This window comes from Microtus pennsylvanicus, chromosome 8 (assembly GCF_037038515.1).
Source record: "Microtus pennsylvanicus isolate mMicPen1 chromosome 8, mMicPen1.hap1, whole genome shotgun sequence".
In the NCBI taxonomy this organism is placed as follows: Eukaryota; Metazoa; Chordata; class Mammalia; order Rodentia; family Cricetidae; genus Microtus; species Microtus pennsylvanicus.
The window spans coordinates 104985532-105004835 of NC_134586.1; the positions used below are offsets into that span (position 1 = coordinate 104985532).

General features: G+C 43.0%; 1 protein-coding gene and 1 pseudogene across 1 annotated transcript; both read left to right on the plus strand.

Annotated features, from left to right (window-relative positions):
- Window positions 1-8885: 8885 nt before the first annotated feature.
- LOC142855383 (uncharacterized) lies at window positions 8886-19056 on the plus strand. The gene is given in 5 exon segments (XM_075981886.1): window positions 8886-8891; window positions 14871-14997; window positions 15370-15418; window positions 16834-18042; window positions 18044-19056. Coding segments are annotated over 5 exon segments (1638 nt in total). The 3' UTR covers window positions 18291-19056.
- On the plus strand, window positions 15091-15230 carry LOC142856630 (U1 spliceosomal RNA; annotated as a pseudogene).
- Window positions 19057-19304: the final 248 nt, after the last annotated feature.

Sequence of the window (19304 nt, forward strand, 5' to 3'; positions counted from 1 at the left end):
TGAGTATGTGAGGTAGAAGATTGCTTGAGTACAGGAGATGGAAACTAAAATTTCAAAAAAAAAAAAAGGAAAAAGGTACATTATCTTTACAATAGTTTAGTAAGGTTTCTTAAAGCAATGGTGCATACAAGTTTAATGGGTAAATCATTTTGCATTGAATCAAGTAGTTTTTCTTTTAATTTCTGAACATTGATGAGTTGATAGTTACCTGAAATGCCAGAAGGCATAAAGAAAAGTCTTGCTTTCACGTTCTCGAGATTAATGCATCATGGAAAAATGACTTTTTGTGACTATTGAGATTTTCCCTCTTAATTCATATGGCAAGTTCTTACCAATTTTGTAGACTGTCATTCTCTTCCATGAACAAAACCCACTTTTGTATATTTTTATTGTTAACTTTCTCTCTACCTGATTTTTTTTCCCCTAACATTTCTTGTCTCTATGTCCTTTAAACTATTTTCAAGCCATTTGTAGGTTAACAAGTGTTAATTCTTAGTCGACTGGGAAGGTGGGTGTAAATGTCACTCTGTAATTGTAGATCCTCGCACATTTGCAGGCGTTCCTAGTTTTTTCATGTCACCAGCCATTTCAATTGTACATATATAAATGATTTTTTTCTTGTGTAAATGTTGTTTTGATGCTTATATTGTATCATTGATTTTTTATTGTAATTTCTCCTCCAGTCATTATACTAAGAGGTATGTTGGTATCAGTGGCCCCTTCCAAAGACTATGAGTACCATGTAATAAATTGTACTAAATTTGTTCATACGCAGTAAGCAAGTATGTCTCACCAGTAAGAACTTTCCGTAGACCTTCTGGTAGGATTGGTGTTTAGCTTCCAGGGATTTATGGGGTTGGCTAGATCATAGTTAGGTGCCTCTGTGTTGAATGTAATGAGATTTGAGTATAATTCTATATTTGGTGAGCATAGAAATTGTTCCAGAAATTTGAATTCATGAGAATTACTACTCATATTAGTGAAGTGAAGGTGCTTTGTTCATTTTCACAATTCAGGATGTTTTGTACTTTGTTGGTTTTACAAACACGTTTTCTTTTATCACAGTTATTAAGGAGCAGTGCCCTGTGGTGTGAGCATGGGACACTTGCCTTCACAGCGGCAGGTTTGTCTTTGCTCTGGTCCAGTTTTTACTTTCCTGAGTTACTATACCAACATAACAGTATTTCCTCCAATATACTGGTCTTCACAAATACAGATGTTCCAAACTACCCATTTGATTATAGGAAGGGGTAAACATAGCAAGAAGTTATACTCAACCTAGTGAACATTGAACCTTAGACTAGTCATTTTCAGGATGCTTACATTAGGTCCAGATTGGTAAAAGTAATTTCTTCTGCATATTATTTTTTCCTCTAAATTAAAAAAATGGCATGTATTATTATGCAAAGTAATGGGTTTTGTCATGATGTTTTTGACACATGCATACTATGTTTTTTTTTTCCTCACCCATTTTTTTTTTCTCTTTCCCTCTGCCCAATGGCCTTCATCTCCTCCCAAATGAACTTTTTTTTTATTTCCCATACAGGGTTTCTCTGTGTAGCCCTGGCTCTCCTGGAAACTGCTCTGTAGACTAGGCTGGCCATGAACTCAGAGACACACCTGCCTTTGCCTTCTGAGTGCTGGGATTAAAGGTGTGTAGCACCACACTTGGCTCCAAATAGACCTATAGTTTCATGTCTCTCTCTTGCTAAAATCTAGAGTCTGTATATGCTAAAACATACAAACTGTTGACTTGTGGAGTTCAAAACCACTTTGGTCTATAGAGTGAGTTCCCGGACAGCCAGTGTTTTGAGTCAAGATTTAAGAAGGCCTATAGTCCCTCATGGAAGGGAACGCTTGGTGAGAGGATGTCAGGATGTGTGAATCAACGAGACAACTGGTTGACCATATTGCCTCCACAGTCAGATTGGGGCTCATCTCTTGTCTCCCACCCTCCACCCCTCTATTCAGTCCTGAATCCCAGTGCTCGAAATGGTGCTACCCAAATTGAGAGTGGGTCTCCCTGAAAACACCCCTCAGACCACGTGGTGTGTTTCTATGGTGATTCTGTATGCAATCAAACTTAAGGACGATTCATCATCACCCTGTGCCAGAGGATAGGAGCTCATCTGTTTATTTCTGGCCCCAAACTCCTCTTACACCATCCACTATCCATATAAAGGAGCCTTCAAGATCTAATGGCCTGGTGGATATCTTGCCTCCCTCTAGCAGGCTCCCCTGTCACCAGGAGGCTCTTGCCTGTCTCCTGATTCTGCACTGGCCCTGAACAATGCCTTCATCTCCCAGACTGCCTTTCAAACAGACAGAACAGGTTCCTTATACCAGTGACTCTGATGCCTACACACCCCTCCCTGCTATACCTTTCATGTAGGACCCACTGCTTGTCAGGAAGGGTCATCCTAGAACTGCTCCATGGAGTTTTCCAGCTGTCTTCAGGGTTCCAGAGCTACCTGGAGACCTGCCATCCCTGGTGCTTCCTAATGACACTATCTGGAGGGTTAACAGTGACTACAGAAATGGCTGAGAAACAGGAGTGGAGGCAAGAGAATTAGACAGCCAAGGGTTCAAGGCCATCTTCCATTACAAAGTAAGCTCTGTTTCAAACCCAAATGACCACGTGAGTTGATAGTGGTAGTGGATCAAGAGATGCTTGCAAAGGGGTAAGCAGAATATCTAAACCCTCAGGCCCAGAGACCTCTCTGACAACCACCAGCTGGGAAAAGGAAAACTAGAAGCTGAGCAGAACGGAGAGTTCATATCAGTTTTGTCCTTTTCCACGCTGGTGTGTTTACCTAGAAGCAACTACCAACTTTGCATTGCCAAAGAATAGGCTGCTGCCCCATCTTTAAATCCATATGAACAGTGTCTTAGAGCTTTCTCCACTTCATAAGTGTACATAGAAGTAGAATGCGGGAGCATCCTAGCGTTTAGCTAAAATATTTTGAGTCAACATCCTTGTCTCATGACCCATGTTGTCATGAAGCAGGTCACTAAGCGAGTGGGCAGAAGACAGGCCCCCTCACTGAAAGCATGTGACTTCTGGTTAGAATTGCTACCCTAGAAGGGCTGGTTGTGAGGAGCTGCAGGGCGCAAGGAGGAAAGAAGCAGGAGGCCAGAGGTAGGTGTAGCTCCTGGTTCCCATGGGGCGGTAACAGGCATAAGGGTGGTGTTTTGTGAATAGTATTTTTAGCATACAGAGTCTCTGGGGTCATTCTAACTTGTCTGTGTGAAGAAAAATCTGTGAAGATCAGGCTTAAAGACTCTTAGGATAGGTAGTTCCTTGGATAAGGGGTTCCTGTGAATATCCATTTAGGTGATGTACAGAAGAATGTCCCTTTGGAAAATTTGAAGGTTTGGGGAGGCACCGTTTCAAGTCTGGGGTTGTGCATGGCAGAGGATTGCATGCTCCCCCAGTTACTTATTTATGTGTCCTTGACCATTCTCCAGTGATCTGCTCTGGGTCTTGATTTCAATGTGAAGTCTGGTGTTTGAACTTGAGAATGTATGAGATCTTGAATTTCAACAACCTGCTTATATGAGTGTGTTTAAATGTGTCCTTTGCTTCCACTCGATTCATTTTTTAATGCGGGTACCTTATAATTCTGCCAAAGGTAGGCAGTGCTGACAGGATAGTAACATGCAGGCTGCAAATGAACTTAAAAAAAAAAGACAAAAGTAGAAAATGTTTTAAGTATGCAATGTTGCAGTCACAGCTGGCTCCCTGATTTCGTTGTATTTGTGAAGGAATGCACCCCTAACCTCAAAAAGGAAAAAAGGAGGAAAAGGAAAGAATAAGAGGGAATAAAAGCGGGAAGGAAGAAGGGAGGGAGGGAAAGAGGAAGGAAGGAAGGAAGGAAGGAAGGAAGGAAGGAAGGAAGGAAGGAAGGAAGGAAGGAAAAGAAAAAAAAGAAAGAGAAAAAGAAAGAAACCAACCACTTCCCCTTTGGGCTGCAGAGATGGCTCAGTGGTTAAGAATACTTTCAGCTCTTGCAGAGGACCCAAGTTCAGATCCCAGCACCCACATCGGTCTATTCACAAACATCTGTAACTCCAGCCCCAGGGGATTTGATACCCCCTTTGAGCCTCTGCAGATATGCACACATGTGCATACTCACACATGTGCACATACCCACTTACGGAAGCATGCATACAATAGTGTATACATACACAATTTTCTGGGTCTGGTGGTGAATGCCTTTAATCCCAGCATTGTTGAGGCATACCTAAGTGGATCTCTGAGTTAGAGCCAGCCTAGTCTACATAGCAAGTTCAGGCCGGCAAGGGCTGTATAGTGAGACTACCTCAAAAATATTTTTTCATTTCAAAAGAAAAGAAGCCACGTTGAACTTTGAATGTTCTATAAAGGTGATTACGGCTTCAGTGACTGGAGAGGTGGGGTTGTTGCAGGTCCAAAGCTTAATTTGTCTTGGGCTATCTTTAACTCTCTTGCTAGCGATTTTTTTTCCCCTCTTGAGTGTAGGGGCTAATATTGTAGTTATCAGAATCTCTTTAAGGATATTAACTTAGCACAGTTCTTGACCAATCATAACGTCAAGGTCATCTGAGACATATCGTAGAAATGTCCTCATTTTCCGTAATCTACCTATCCAACGTTTCCACCAATATATTTCAAGTCTCTTGACTATATTTGTAACTATGAAACATAATACTGTTACTACACTGGGACATACTACTGGGGTAACATGAGTATTTTCAGGGTACTCATACTTGGCTCCAGAATAAATTATCTCTTATCTCCTTTGAGGTGAGAGTTGTATTTTTTTGCTTTCACATATTGCTAAAAGGGGTGGAATTCTTTTTTGTTTGTTGCTTGACTTTTTGGTGTTTAAGACAGGGTTTCTCTGTACAGCCCTGGGCTGTCCTGAAACTCGCTCTGTAGACCAGGCTGGCCTTGGACTCATAGAAATCTGCCTGTCTCTGCCTCTCAAGCAGTAGGTAGAAATCTTTTAATTGTTTTCTTTTATGTGCATTGGTGTTTTGCCTGCATGCATGTCTGTGAAGGTGTCAGATCCCCTGGAACTAAAGTTACAAAAAGTTGTGAGCTGCCCTGTGAGTGTTGGGAATTGAACTCAGGTCCTCTGGGCAGACAGTGTTCTTAACTGCTGAGTCATGTCTCCAACGATTTTTGTTATTTTGTCTCTCCCCCGACCCCCAGCTGAGGACTGAACCCAGGGCCTTGTGCTTGTAAGGCAGGTGCTCTATCACTGAACTAAATCTTCAACCCCGGATGAAGACTTATAGCAATTAAGTGGGAATTTTGTCATCTCGCAGACCTTTTAAGTAGGGTCTGTATTGTCAGATATGGCCATCTGTTTCTGAGGTCCCATCCCTCTGCAGCAGCCTGTCTACCCTCAATGCTGATGCTGTAATTCTCACAGCTATGGAGGCTTGTTTGGCAAGCACCCAACTGGGATTCTGTGATTCTCAGTCCCTCGAAGAAGTTGAGGGAAACTGACAAGTAGCCTGGTGTGATTCTGTAATTTCACTGTGAGGTGTGACTGAGGACACTGAAACAGAGATTGTTCCTTGAGACCATGAGACTGAGTGCTAGACAGAGATGTGACCCGTCTCTAAGTTTCTTGGCCTGTCACACTCTAATCCAGACAGCTAGGGGGCTTGATTACAAACCCAGCCTAGCCATTAAACTATCCCTGCAGCATCAGGTACCTCAGAATCAGCTCTGAGAACCAGGTTATCCAAGAAGAGTTGCTTTATCTCTATGAGTTAGCACTCCCTTCCTCAAGTCTGGGTAGAGAGTCACAGACACACTTGTGGTAGGGAACCTGCCAGTATCTGAAACACTGCAGGAAACCGTGGCCCAATTAGCACCTAGCCAAAACCTAACACCCCCACCACAGAAATGAGCAGGCTCCTCAGGCAACCAGATCCTAAACCACCAAGAACTTTAAATGATGCATCCCTTCCTTCCCCCACAAGCTCTGAGTCACACATCAACAACACTTCTTCCTCCCAGTGCATCACCCTTCTTTCCCCAAAGCCTTAAAATAGATACATTGCTCTTTCTGAGCAGTCCCAAGTTATTTCCTTTCAGGTCCCATACTGTGTTTGACGTTAAATCTTATGTCCCTGTCACTAACCTGGCAGAAAGGAATATTTTCTAAGGAGATGCTCTAGCTTTAATGGTATTAAAACTGAACCCCAGCTAGGCGATGGTGGCACAGTTCTTTAATCTCAGCACTCAGGAGGGGAGGGCAGGTGGATCTCTGAGTTCAAGGCCAGCCTGTTGTCAGAAAAGCAAAACAACAATAACAACAAAAGAAAACAGAAACCCAAGGAATTGGGATTTCTCCAGGAATCTCGTGTTGGGAGAAGAAAAGCCTGGATCAGCCGGAGCTGGAGCTCTTCTCTCCAAAATGCTTCCCTCCTCCAATAAAGAGATTAGTAACCTCATAGAAATGTTGACATTTGAGTGATGGTGGGATCATGCCTTGTCCTGGACTGCTTAATGTGCCTAGGTCCCCTAAACTTCCTTCTAACCTTAGTCATCCCAAGATGGACTGATGGCGATCACTGAATCTTTCTGCTCCTCTTCCCAATGTAACCTTATCGAGTAGTTCTCCTTTTCCTGCTTTTTACTATTAATTTATATGTTTTAACTGTCTCCACAAGATTGGGTGTCTGAATCTGACTTCAGATAGAGACTGTTATCTCAGGTTTGGTGACAGCCACCAGGAGCAATCTGACTCAGTGTCCCTCTTGAATCTGACCCTCGCGGGTATCTGAGGGCCAGGCTGAATTGTGTAGCACCTGTTGTCTCAACACTGGCTATTGGGAGGCAGGTGATTGAGCTTCTAGAAGACATCAAAAGTCATTGGGGAGCCGGGCGGTGGTGGCTCACACCTTTAATCCCAGCACTCGGGAGGCAGAGACAGGCAGATCTTTGTGAGTTCGAGGCCAGCCTGATCTACAAGAGCTAGTTCCAGGACAGGCTCCGAAGCTACAGAGAAACCCTGTCTCGAAAAACCAAATAAATAAATAAATAAAGTCATTGGGTAAAGTTAAGTGCTTGGTCATTGTTAAAGTATAGGACTTTTGCTAGTATGCTTGGCCTCTGTCCATAAATTACACTTTATGTCTTCAATAATTGTGTTCCTTCACATATATGCTTTCTATGTTACTGACTGAATATGGAAAGGTAGAGAAATCTGCATCATTTCAATTCCTCTAGTGTGATAATATCAGTTTCTCTTATTCCAACGAGACCTGGTCTTTCTTTTGTCTTCTATGACGGGATGAGTTGTTTCCATAGAGACTGGAATTCCTTGAACACATCTGTGACCCCATTGGAAACGGAGGAAACAAGAATTGCCCGCTGAGCAAGTGCCCAGTCAGGAAAGCCAGGACAGGCTCTGCTTATGCTCCTTTCCCCTAGTGGAGCCAGTGTGGACTAGTGGGGTAAACTGGGCTGTCGGAGCAGCCTTGCGCCGAGAATTCATAGAATCTCACTCTGATAGGTGGCTGTGCTGCTCCCGTCACGTAAGCTTTAAGGGGCGGGTCTGTGTCTTGATGGCCAGCCAGGCAAGTTGTTTCGGGATGCAAATCCAATGAGAAATCCAGACATTAAGAATATGGCCGCTACACATCACTGAGACATCCCTTTTGATCCCTGTCGTTTTTTGGGGATCTGGGTCCTTATGACTGTGGAGGGACTCTCCAGGTTTCTCCCATCGTTTTCGGCCTCCCCTCCACTGACAGCAGGAACCCCAAGCAGATACCAAGACACCTTGTCGCTGGAAATGGTTCGTGTGACCGGGTGTGTGGGAGTAGGGCGCCGTTTTAGTCTGTGAATGAGTCTAATCTGGCTCCGAGGAGCCTCGCAGTCCCGATTCTTCTGGATGGAGCTTGGCCTGCAGCCAGAGCGGCTGAACTCTCCCAGGCTGAGCGCTTGCTCCGTGCAGCGGGTGCATCTGTGCCCTCCTCCGCCCTACTGGCGGTGTCCGCAGAGGTTGGTGAAGACTAGGTACACAGGTTGGGAGAGAGTACACCAGAGGAGAAAAGAGGTGTGGTGACTCCCCGAGTCCTGCCACAAACATGCAGGGACATGTGTCTTTTTACAGTGTCACGATTTATTAAAGAACATTAATGTTATCCTTGGCTGTGGTTTTCTAAGTAAGCCCAATTTTGCTGACTCGCAGACCCTGGGCAATGACAGCTCTTTTATTCCCATCTTAAATCACTGATATTAAATCATATATTAACATTTCACACAAAATAAACCAATGCGTAGCTTGCAGAATGTAGAAAGGCTTGGGAGTCTAGGCATTGGGGGACAAACAAAGGTCTGTTGGGGACGGAGCAAGTCTTATCAATCAGCCAGGCAGCCGCACTCTGGTCTTGGGGTGCTCCTTCTAAATAGGCTCAGGTGAGGGGATTGCAGATAGTGTCTTTGCTAAGCACACGTGTCTGCTGTTTTTGATGAAACAAAAGGAGTTGTTTGTTGATGTAGTGAGTTTGGGGCCCCTGGTGTGCTGGCAGATAGTGGTTGTTTGCCCTTTCTAGGGTCTTATGCTTAAAATTCAAGTACATCAGGTCAAAACTGTTGCTTAATAAAATGGAGCCATCTTAGGCTTGGCACAACCGAACGCTGATGTGCCTACAGCATAAATTAGCTCTGGGCAGTCACCCTCTTTATTGTCCTATATCTCAGCATCTCAGTGGCATCTGCCTTTCAGATTGCTCTAATTTCATTCTGTCGCTGTAAAATACCTGACCGAAAGCAGCAGAGGGAAGGAAAGGGTTTGTTTGGCTTATACTTCCAGGTTACAGTCAATTCTTGAAGGAATTTGGAGGAGAGACTCAAGCAAGAACTTGAAGCGGAAATCATGGAGGTATGCTGCCCGCTGTCTCAGTAATAAACACATGCTTGCCTAGCTTTATTATACTGCCCAGGACCACCAGCCTAAGGAAGATGCCTTTCCCAGTAGTCTGGGCCCTACAATTAGCTATCAAGGCAATCTTCCACAGACAGGCCCACCACATACTAATTTGATTCGGATAACTTCTCAATTGAGATTTTCTTCTTGGGTAACTGTGGATGTGTCAAGTTGACGATTAAAGCTAACGGGACAGGATGCAAGGAAATCCTTCCTCCAAATTCCCTGACCTGTGCCCTTAGGCCAAGGATTCTTAGGGCTGACAGTGAATCCTGAGTCCTCTTGACACCGTCAGGATCACAGGAAGTAAGATCCACAGGTCTGGGGAGGCTGGAGTTGGCCTCTATCATAACAGTTCTTTTATTTGGTTTGTTTCTAAATGTTGTTTTAAAATGGAAAGTCCTGATAGAAGTAGGCGGATACTTGAGTGTGATAAGGAAACCCCCTAAGAGTCCGCAGGCTTCCCTCCAGTTAAAATGGACAGAGCTATTCTTACAGAGAAGAGCCGGATGTGTTAGAGGGTGCCACCGTTAGCTCCTAGATCAGAACAGTTTTCTGTGAGGTCATCCTGTCTTTAGAGTACAGTCAAGGACTGGAGTGTGCTGGCTCAGGCTGGCAGTGGGTCCATGATCACATGCCTAGAGGAAGGACATAAACTTCAGGAAAATCTCCCTAGGTAAGTATTTTGTGTCTCAGCCAGATCAAGTGTTAACTATTAAGGCTAACTGTGGGGATTTGGAAAGCCTTATTCTGGTTTTCTCTGAGTAGCTGGTATTTATCTGTCCAGATCATTATATTATTTCCCAGAGCTAAGGATATCAATCACATTTGTTCTTGTATGGATAAACAATCCCTGAGGTTGTTAGATTGTATTTAGTTAGTTACTTACTTTGTTTTTTTGAGACAGAGTTTCTCTGTGTATCCCTCGCTGTCCTGGAACTCGCTCTGTAGAATAGACTGGCCTCCAACTCACAAAGATCCACCTGCCTCTGCCTCCTGAGTGCTGGGATTACAGGTATGCACCACTACGGCCTGGTATAGACTGTCTTTGTTTTAACTTATGTTAAGAGCTCCACAATTTGGAGTGCATAAATTCTCAGCGCCTTTGTTTTTAGTTTTTCTTAATGTGTGATAAAGATTGGCTGACAAGAAAAGCATCTACCAACATCTGACCATAGATTAAAGCCAACTTTATCATGTACACCACATTCAAATTTTATCTCCTATAAAGCTTTTTTTTTTTGTGACCTATTTAAGCTTTCTGGCTTTGCCCACACTGCTTTAAAAATATATTTTTTTGTTATTGTGTGTGTGGTGTGTGCTTGTGAATGCGCATGCTACAGTATCCTAGGGGAGGTCAGAGGGCAACTGTTCAGAGTCAGCCCTCTTCTTCCACATTTGTGTGAGTTCCAGGGTTTAAACTGAGGTGGCCAAGTATGCCAAGTAAGCACCTTAACCACTGCACGCACCCATATTGCTGACCCACTTACTTCTGCTTTTAAAAATTAATTTGTTTTTATTTAATGTGAATTTGCATTCTCCTGTATGCATGCCTATGTAAGGGTGTAGGATCCCCTGGAAATGCAGACAGTTATGAGCGACCATGTGGGACTTGAACCTGGGTCTACTAAAAGAGTCGCTTCTGCCCCTCAGTGCTGAGCCATTTTTCCAGCCCCACCCTCTTCTTTGTTTGTTTTGTTTTTTGTTTGGTTGGTTGGGTTTTTTTGTTTTGTTTTGTTCTTTTGAGACAGATCTCTCTGTGTAGTCCTGGCTGTTTTGGAAATCATTCTGTAGCCCAGGCTGGCCTCGAACTCAAGAGATCGACCTGCTTCTGCCTCCTTAGTGCTGGGATTCTCTGTTAGTTCGAGGCCAGCCTGGTCTACAGTGCAAATTCCAGGGCAGCCAGGGCTACACAGAGAAACCTTTTCTCAAAAGAAACAAAAAAAACCCAAGACTCAAAAATCAAAAAGATTTTAACTTTTGTTACAACAGGCAGCTAGAAAGTGTTTTTGTTTTAAAAGGACCAACTTTTCAGTTGCCCTCTAAGGCAACAAGAAAGCAGTAGAAAACTCTTGCATCTCCATCCAGTTTGGTACTCGTCTCTGTTCCTTTGCAAAGGTTGAAAGCACAGCAACAGCCATTGTCTTAAAACTGTGGCTGTCTTAGATTTTAGGAGCTGCAGAACATCCTTAAACCATTCCCACAGGAGGCCCCACCTGAGGACAAGTTAATACCTAGGAAACAATGAGAATCTTTTTTTAAGATTTATTTTTATTCTACGAGTATTGGCTTCTTGCCCACGTGTATGTAAGTGCACCACATGCATGCCTGGTATTCTTGGAAGCCAGAGGACAATGAATTCACCTGGAACTGGAGCCACCATGTGGGTTCTAGGAAGTAAACCCCAGTCTTCTGGAGGAGCAGCCAGAGCTCCCACCCACCAAGTTATCCATCACTCCAGCTCTTTGATGGCCTTAGTCTGTCATGATTACCAGAATCAGAATGCAGAGTTTTAAAATTCTAGCTACATTATAAACTAGGAAATATTCAGACAAATTAGCTTATTCATCTTATGAGCAGTTCTGTTTTTATATAAAAACGTACAATATAAAAACACAAGCACTGCAGACAATTTTATATATATATATATATATATATATATATATATATATATATATATTCATATGGCCATACAAAAGGAGTTTCATTTCTTGGGCCAGAGATCAAAAGTGCAGTCCATCCTGGTGGGGAAGTCAAGCAGCATCTGGTGACATCATCTACAGGCAGGAAGCAGAGAGTGCATATCAGGGATGTACACAGTTTGCGATTCCCTCCCTGGGGAGCAGTTCAGCCCATAACAAGGATGGTTGTTCTCACACCAGTGAATATAATCAAAATAACCATTCACAGATCTTCTTAATGGCTGGCTTTGGTCTGTCTCGTGGATAATTCTAAACTCTGTCACGTGACAATCAGCATTAGCCATCCCACTTTTGATTGTTTTGTTTTTGATTTTCAAGATAGGGTTTCCCAGTGTGTAGTCCTGACTGTCCTGTAACTTGCGCTGTGGACCAGGCTGGCCTCGAACTCACAGAGGTCCACCTGCCTCTGCCTCCCGAGTGCTGGGATTAAGAGCATGCACCACTTTTGTCTGGCGCCATCACACTTTTAGTAATTATGGAATTTCTTACATACCTTTGAGGGGTATAAGACCTGTTTCTAAGAACATAAGCTATTTTTCATTGTTCATTTGTATTCCCTAAAAATATATTTATCAGGATGTTGTAGTATAAGCGGCGGGCTACGTTCTGGCACCCGGCCGCCCTCACGGCTAGCTTTACCCAAAATAATTACACAGAAACTGTATTCTTTTAAACACCGCTTGGCCCATTATATCTAGCCTTTTCTCGGCTAACTCTCGCACCTGGACTAGCCCATTTCTTATAATCTGTGTAGCCCACGAGCTGGCTTACCAGGAATGATCTTAACCTGCGTCTGCCTGGAGTGGGAGAATCATGGCGACTCCTTGACTCAGCTTCTTTCTCCCAGCATTCTGTTCTGTTTACTCCACCCACCTATGTTTTAACCTATGAGGGCCAAACAGTTTCTTTATTGCTTAACCAATGAAATCAACAGAGAGAAAGATGACCCTCCTCCATCATTAGAAAATGAATTACCCTTAATCATATATAAGTTCTTGTATCGTTGTTGTGACAAAATTCTTGAGAAGAACATGTAAGAGAGCAAGATTTATTTTGGATTTAGTTCAAGGTTGGGGTCTATCATGTTGGGAGAAGCTTGACAACAAGAGTTAGAGGCAGCTGCTCAGGTTGTAACTGCAGTCAGAAAGCAGATGGCAATAAATTCCAGTGCTTACCAATGGCTGTTCTCTGAATTCACTTTCACCCAGCCCAGTGAATGGCACATCTCACAAACAGGCTGAGCTCTTCTGCCTAAAATGGAATCAAGATAATCCCAGACATACTTAGCAAGAGTCCTGTCTCCTAGGTGAATTTTAGATCCTGTCAAGTTGAAATTAGTATGTACCATCAGGTCTTTAATAAAGAAAGTAAAATGGTTATAATGTTTTATTTTATGTATATGGTTGTTTTGCCCATGTGGGTATCCATGTGCACATGTGTGTGGCATGCATACCTAGTGCCTACAGAGACCAGAAGAGAGGGTCGGATTACCTGGAAATGGAGTTCCACAGTTGTGAGCTACTGTGTGGGTGCTGGGAATCAAATCCAGGTCCCCTGAAAGAGCAGCCAGTAATCTTAATGGCCGAGCCATCTCTCTAGTCTTACAAGTCTTATTATTGTTTAAGAATGCTCTATGAGAAAGCAGATACACTCTTCTAAATATTGTTATAGTGAATCATAGATGATATATTTGAGTTCCTAACAAGTTGTGAGAAGAGCAAGTAAAGGCTATCCACTTAGTCAGTATTCTATTTCTCTGAAGAGACGCCATGACCATGGCAACTCTTAGAAAGAAAACATTTCATTGGGAGTTTGCTTACAGTTTCACCATGGTAGAGAGCATAGTGGCTCCCATGGAGTTGAAGCAGTAGCTGAGTGTTATAGACTGGAATGGCATGGGGGAAGAAGAGAGAGACAGAGGGGAGAGAGAGAAGGAGGAGGAGGAGGAGGAGGAGGAGGAGGAGGAGGAGGAGGAGGAGGAGGAGGAGGATGTAGTAATATGAGCGGCGGGGATGCTTTGTAGTAATAGGGGCGGTGGCGGGGCTGCGTCCCCAACACCCCAGCCGCCTGCCCCTATTACTACAGGAGGAGGAGGAGGAGAGACTGGGTCTGGGCTGGCAGGGGATTTTGAAGCCTCAAAGCCCACCTCTCAGTGACACACCTCCTCCAGCAAGGCCACACCTATGCTAACAAGTACTCTCTCCTAATCATTCTAACCCTTCTCAAGCCACTTCCTAATGACCAAGCATTCGACTACATGAGTATGTGGGTACCAATCTTATTCAAAAGACTGAACCAGCTTCTCAAAGATTTATTATTCAGAAAATATACCTAGTCTAACCAGTTTCTCTCTAAAATCACATGGAAATGTAGTATGGATTCTGAGAGAAAAAATATAAAAGTCTGGTGTAGGAGTTCCTTCTGCTTATGTGTTGCTTTCATTGGATGATGCCTTGGCCTAGTTGATAGGACAGAACTTAGGTAGGCGGAGTAGACAGAACTGAATACTGGGAAGAAGGGCAGAGTGGCAGAAGCCATGGATCTCCTGCCCGAGACAGACGCTGGTTAGAATCTTGCCGGTAAGGCACAGTTATGTGGCAATACACAGATTAATGGAAATAGGTTAAATTAAGATGTAAGAATTAGCCAATAAGAAGTTAGAGCTAATGGGCCAGGCAGTGTTTAAATGAATACAGTTTCTGTGTGATTATTTCAGGTGTAAGCTAGCCGGGATGAAAAGCAGGCCCTCTCTCCTTGCAACAAAAGTCACATATGGTTGGCACCAACTGTTCAAGAAAGCCACATCATTTTTATGGTTATGTAAGAAAGAGCTGCTCTTAATTACAGGTCCCAGATACCAAAAGAAATGGAATTTTTTCCTTCAGCATATGTAAGAATATGCAGTCTTGGGACAGCTCATATTGGATTTTCTTTGGGACATTAGATAGTCAGAATTTGTTGTAAAGTTTGTCACAATGACCCAGTGGACAAAGAGAGTTAGCACAGCTTATGGGGACAAAGGTGGTCCTATTCTGCTGTTGCTTTACTCATTGTTCCAATCTACTGTCAGAACTACTGTGTTGGAGAATCTTAGTATGTATGAACAGTAACCGTGTGCTGAGCAAGACATCTTGAACATATATGAACATAGTGTCACAATAACTTCTTATAAAGTCTAGACCGCTGGTACTGTGAAGTTCACCCTTGTGGAAATGTATGTGTGTGCTTTTAGGAGTCAGTGACCTTTGAGGATGTGGCTGTGCACTTCACCACGGAGGAGTGGGCCATGCTGGATCCATCCCAAAAGGAGCTCTACAAAGATGTGCTGAAGGAAATATTGAGAAACATGATCTCTATAGGTAAAGACATCCATTCTCATAATAGGTCAGTCAAACAAAAGTGCTTCTAGCTCATCGCTGCTGCATGAACTGAAATATGGTAAAGATTTGGGGATGCTTACTTGGCAGGGGAGACACCAAGATCAGGAAGCTGGTTTTCTTAGTCCATTCTCGCTGACTCCTGCAACTTTCCCAAATGTAGAAAAGTTGACTGTATAATTTGTGGTAGTGGGAAACTGTTCACATTCTGCCCCCCCAAAAAGACAAAAAAAAAGGTGGCAGGGATGAATATATGAAATGGACTACTTTATACCATGAATTTAGTTGGAATCTACTAATGTTTTTCCTATAGTATCATGATTTATAATGATTTATTTTTGATCTGTATTTTAGGAAACATAAGGAAATACCAAAAGATTGAAAATTCTGGCATAAAGCTAAGGTAATTCAGGTTCCTCGATGTTTATGGTGCCATAGGATATTTTACAAAAAGGTAAAGGAGACAAATATGTCAAGTTTCAATCTGAGTTGATCTCAGGAAATTGTCTCTGAAACTTCCAATATGTTTCAAGTCATCAATAAGAGCATCTCGGATACTCAAGCACTGAAAACAACTTGAGTATCATGATACATGCATACATACGATATCATACTTCACATGTACAAACTTTATACCATATACAATATGGAATATGAAATATCAGTTTATCTGCCATCTTCGGTATGAGATGCATATGAAACAAAATAAGATGTCAGACCAGCCTGGTCTACAGAGCTAGTTCCAGGACAGGCTCCAAAGCCACAGAGAAACCCTGTCTCGAAAAACCAAAGATGCCACTTTTAGACTGGAACTAACTGTTGAGAGAATACATATAGACAGGTGTGGGGCCACACTTTTAATCTCAGCACATGGGAAGCAGAGGCAGGTGGATGTCTGATTTAGAGGCCAGCCTGGTCTACTAAGTGTGTTTCAGACCAGCCAGCACTTCAAAGTGAAATCTTATCTCATAAATAAATAAATAAAACAAACAGAAAGATAACTCAATGTGGACATTTGTCTTAAGGTTTCTACTGATGTGAAGAGACACCATGACCGTGGCAACTTATAAAGGAAAACATGTATTTGGGTCTGGTTTCCAGGCTCAGAGGTTTAGTCCATTATTGTCATGGACTTGTAGCCAAGCATGGTGCTAGAGAAGGAGCTGAGAGTCCTACATCTGGACCCACAGGCCGCAGAAAAAAAGAGCATGACACACTGGGTCTAGACTGAGCATCTGAAACCTCAAAACTCATCCCCAGTGACACACTTCCTCCAATATGGCCACATCCCCTAATAGTACCACTCCCTATGAGCTTATGGGAGCCATTTTTATTCAAACTACCATAGCATTAAGTAGTTCAAAAGGCAACATCATTTTCATCATCAGTACTGGACATTAAATGGTGCACAATATTGAGTATTGAGATGGGTATTTAAATGTGACATATACATTCAATGTTTGCTAAATGTGGAACAATATAACTTCTCATTGTGTTTATAATACCATTGCTGTTGTTACAGCTATCCTCAAATCATGCTGCATAACATTCCGTGAACACATGTTCAGAATTCCTACAGTAGCCAGGCGATGGTGATGCACGCCTTTAATCTCAGCACTCGGGAGGCAGAGGCAGGCGGATCTCTGTGAGTTTGAGGCCATCCTGGTCTACAAGAGCTAGTTCCAGGACAGGAACCAAAAGCTACAGAGAAACCCTGTCTCGAAAAATCCAAAAAAAAAATCCTACAGTACACAGAACCAGTATTTCTACTACTAATAACCAAACACTTAGCAATCTACTTTTTTTTATTTCTTACAGATGTCAACTGGTGGAGAAACTCCACGAGTGTAAGGAAGATCATGAGTGTGCAGAAATCGTCAGCTTCTCTACAGAGGGCACTGTGGACCACACATTTTACCCAGGAGTACATATGTGTGGAAGAAATGGGTGTGTAAATATAGTCATCGGCTATTTAGCTCTAAGTGTGTGGCTAAAACCTAGGCCAGGGCAGAAAAGAAAAGAAGTTCGGGAACATGGAAAGGAGCTGAATAATAATAAAGAGTCAGAGGACCCCTCCAGCTCTCCCCCATCTTTGCAGAAGCATAAAAGTGCTGACACGGAAGAGAAACCTAATAAAAATGAGCAGTCTAATGAAGACGTAAGAATTGGTCAGACTCAGGAACGTACTCCTGCTGAAGAAAAGCACCATGAATGTAAGCAGTGTGGGAAAACGTTTACTTCTCTCGGATCCTTAAAGGGCCATGAACAACATTACTGTGCAAAGAAATCCTTTGCATGTAAGCAGTGTGGGAAAGCCTTCCCTTTTCCCAGTTCCCTACAAGTCCATGAAAGGATCCACACTGGCGAGAGGCCCTTCACGTGTAAGCAGTGTGGGAAAACCTTTGCTTATTCCAGTTCTCTTCTAAGACGTGAAAAGATTCACACTGGCTCGAGTCCCCATCAGTGTCAACTGTGTGGGAAAACCTTTACTCGTTTCAATTCTCTTTTAAGGCATAAAATAATCCACACCAGTGAGAAGCCCTATGCATGTAATCAGTGTGGGAAAAGCTTTTCTCGCTCTGCTTCCCTTCAAAGACATACGAGAATCCACACCGGAGAGAAACCCTATGTATGTAAGCAGTGTGGGAAAGCCTTCATTACTTCTACTTATCTTCAAATACACGAACGAACTCACACTGGGGAAAAACCCTATGTATGTAAGGAATGTGGGGATGCCTTCATGCTTTGGAATCAGTTTCGAAAACATAAAGTAACCCACAGTGGTGTGAATCCCCATGTTTGTAAGCAGTGTGGGAAGACGTTCACTCGTCTCAGTTCCCTACAAATCCATGTAAGAAGTCACACTGGTGAGAAGCCCTGTGTGTGTAAGCAGTGCACAAAAGCCTTCGTGTCTTTGTGTCAGTTAAGAAGGCATGAAGAAAGTCATAATGGTGTCAAACCCTATGAGTGCAAACAGTGTGGGAAGGGGTTCTTCTGCTCGACTTCTTCTCGAAGTCATGAAAAGATACTCACATGCGAGCTCACGATGTGAGAAAGTTTTGAGTTCTGAGAGTGCTTTGCGGAAACCCAAAATGATTCACACTGGAGAGAGACCTCGTGTGTGTAAGCAGTGTGGGAAAACCTTCACCCACTTAAGTTCTCTTCAGTACCATGCGTTGATGCACAGTGGTGAGAAACCCCATGAGTGTAAGGGGTGTGGGAAAGGCTTTAGGTCTCTTAGTCACCTTAAAAAGCATGAAAGAACTCAACACTGAGTAGAGACCATCTTCATGTAAACGATATGGGAAATCTGTTACTTAATACCTCTTATGAAGACAGTCATTCTCCGAGGTTTACATCCCCAGCTTTGAAAGCAGTGCTTACGCTTTTTAAATGGCCGGGTTGCTTTCACATGAATTCACCCTGAATAAAAGTGGGACCTTTTTGCTACCAATGTGTGAAAGCCTATCATGCTGATTTCTTAAGAACAGAACAAAACCAAACCAAACAGCAAATTTGAAACAGCCACATGAAGGGAAAACTTTTTAAAAAATAACAGGGAAATGATTTTTATTCTAAAAGTTTTCTTCAAGTCCATGAACAAAATCATACTAGAGAAAAGCCCTCTGAATGTGAGTGATGCTGAAATCATTTTGTAGCCTCAGATTGTGGGAAAGACATGACAGAGATCCGACTGCAGAGGAACCTTGTGTACATTTTCAGTGTAGAAAGTCTCCCCCTCTTCCCTGGTTCCTCCAAATAAGTGTAAGTCAACCAGAGGGGACCAGAGGGCTGACTAAGCAGCTAAAAGCACTGGCTGCTCTTCCAGAGGACCTAGGTTTGATTCCCAGCAGCCACATGGAAGCCTACAACAGTGTCTAATTTCAGTTCCAAGGGGTCCAGTGTCCTCTTGTGACTTCAGTGGCCTCTGTATGCTCGTGGTACACAGACATCCATGCAGACAGATTACCTATACCCATAGTAATGTTTTAAAAAGCCACACTGGAGAGACTCTTTGTATGTAGGTAATATTAGAAAATCTCCCAGTACTACTGTTCCTTTTACAGAAATGAAAGATCCTACCACAAAATACACCTTAAATACAAACTTTTTTTAAAAAAAAATAGACTTATTTGTATTATTCCATGTGTATGAATGCTTTGCCTGCCGGTGTGAATGTGTGTGACGTGTGCTGTGCCTGTGCTGCCGTGAAGATGCCTCAGACCCTCTGGAGCTGGAGTTACAGGTGGTTAGGAACAGTCATGTAGGTGCTGGGAGCTGAGCACGAG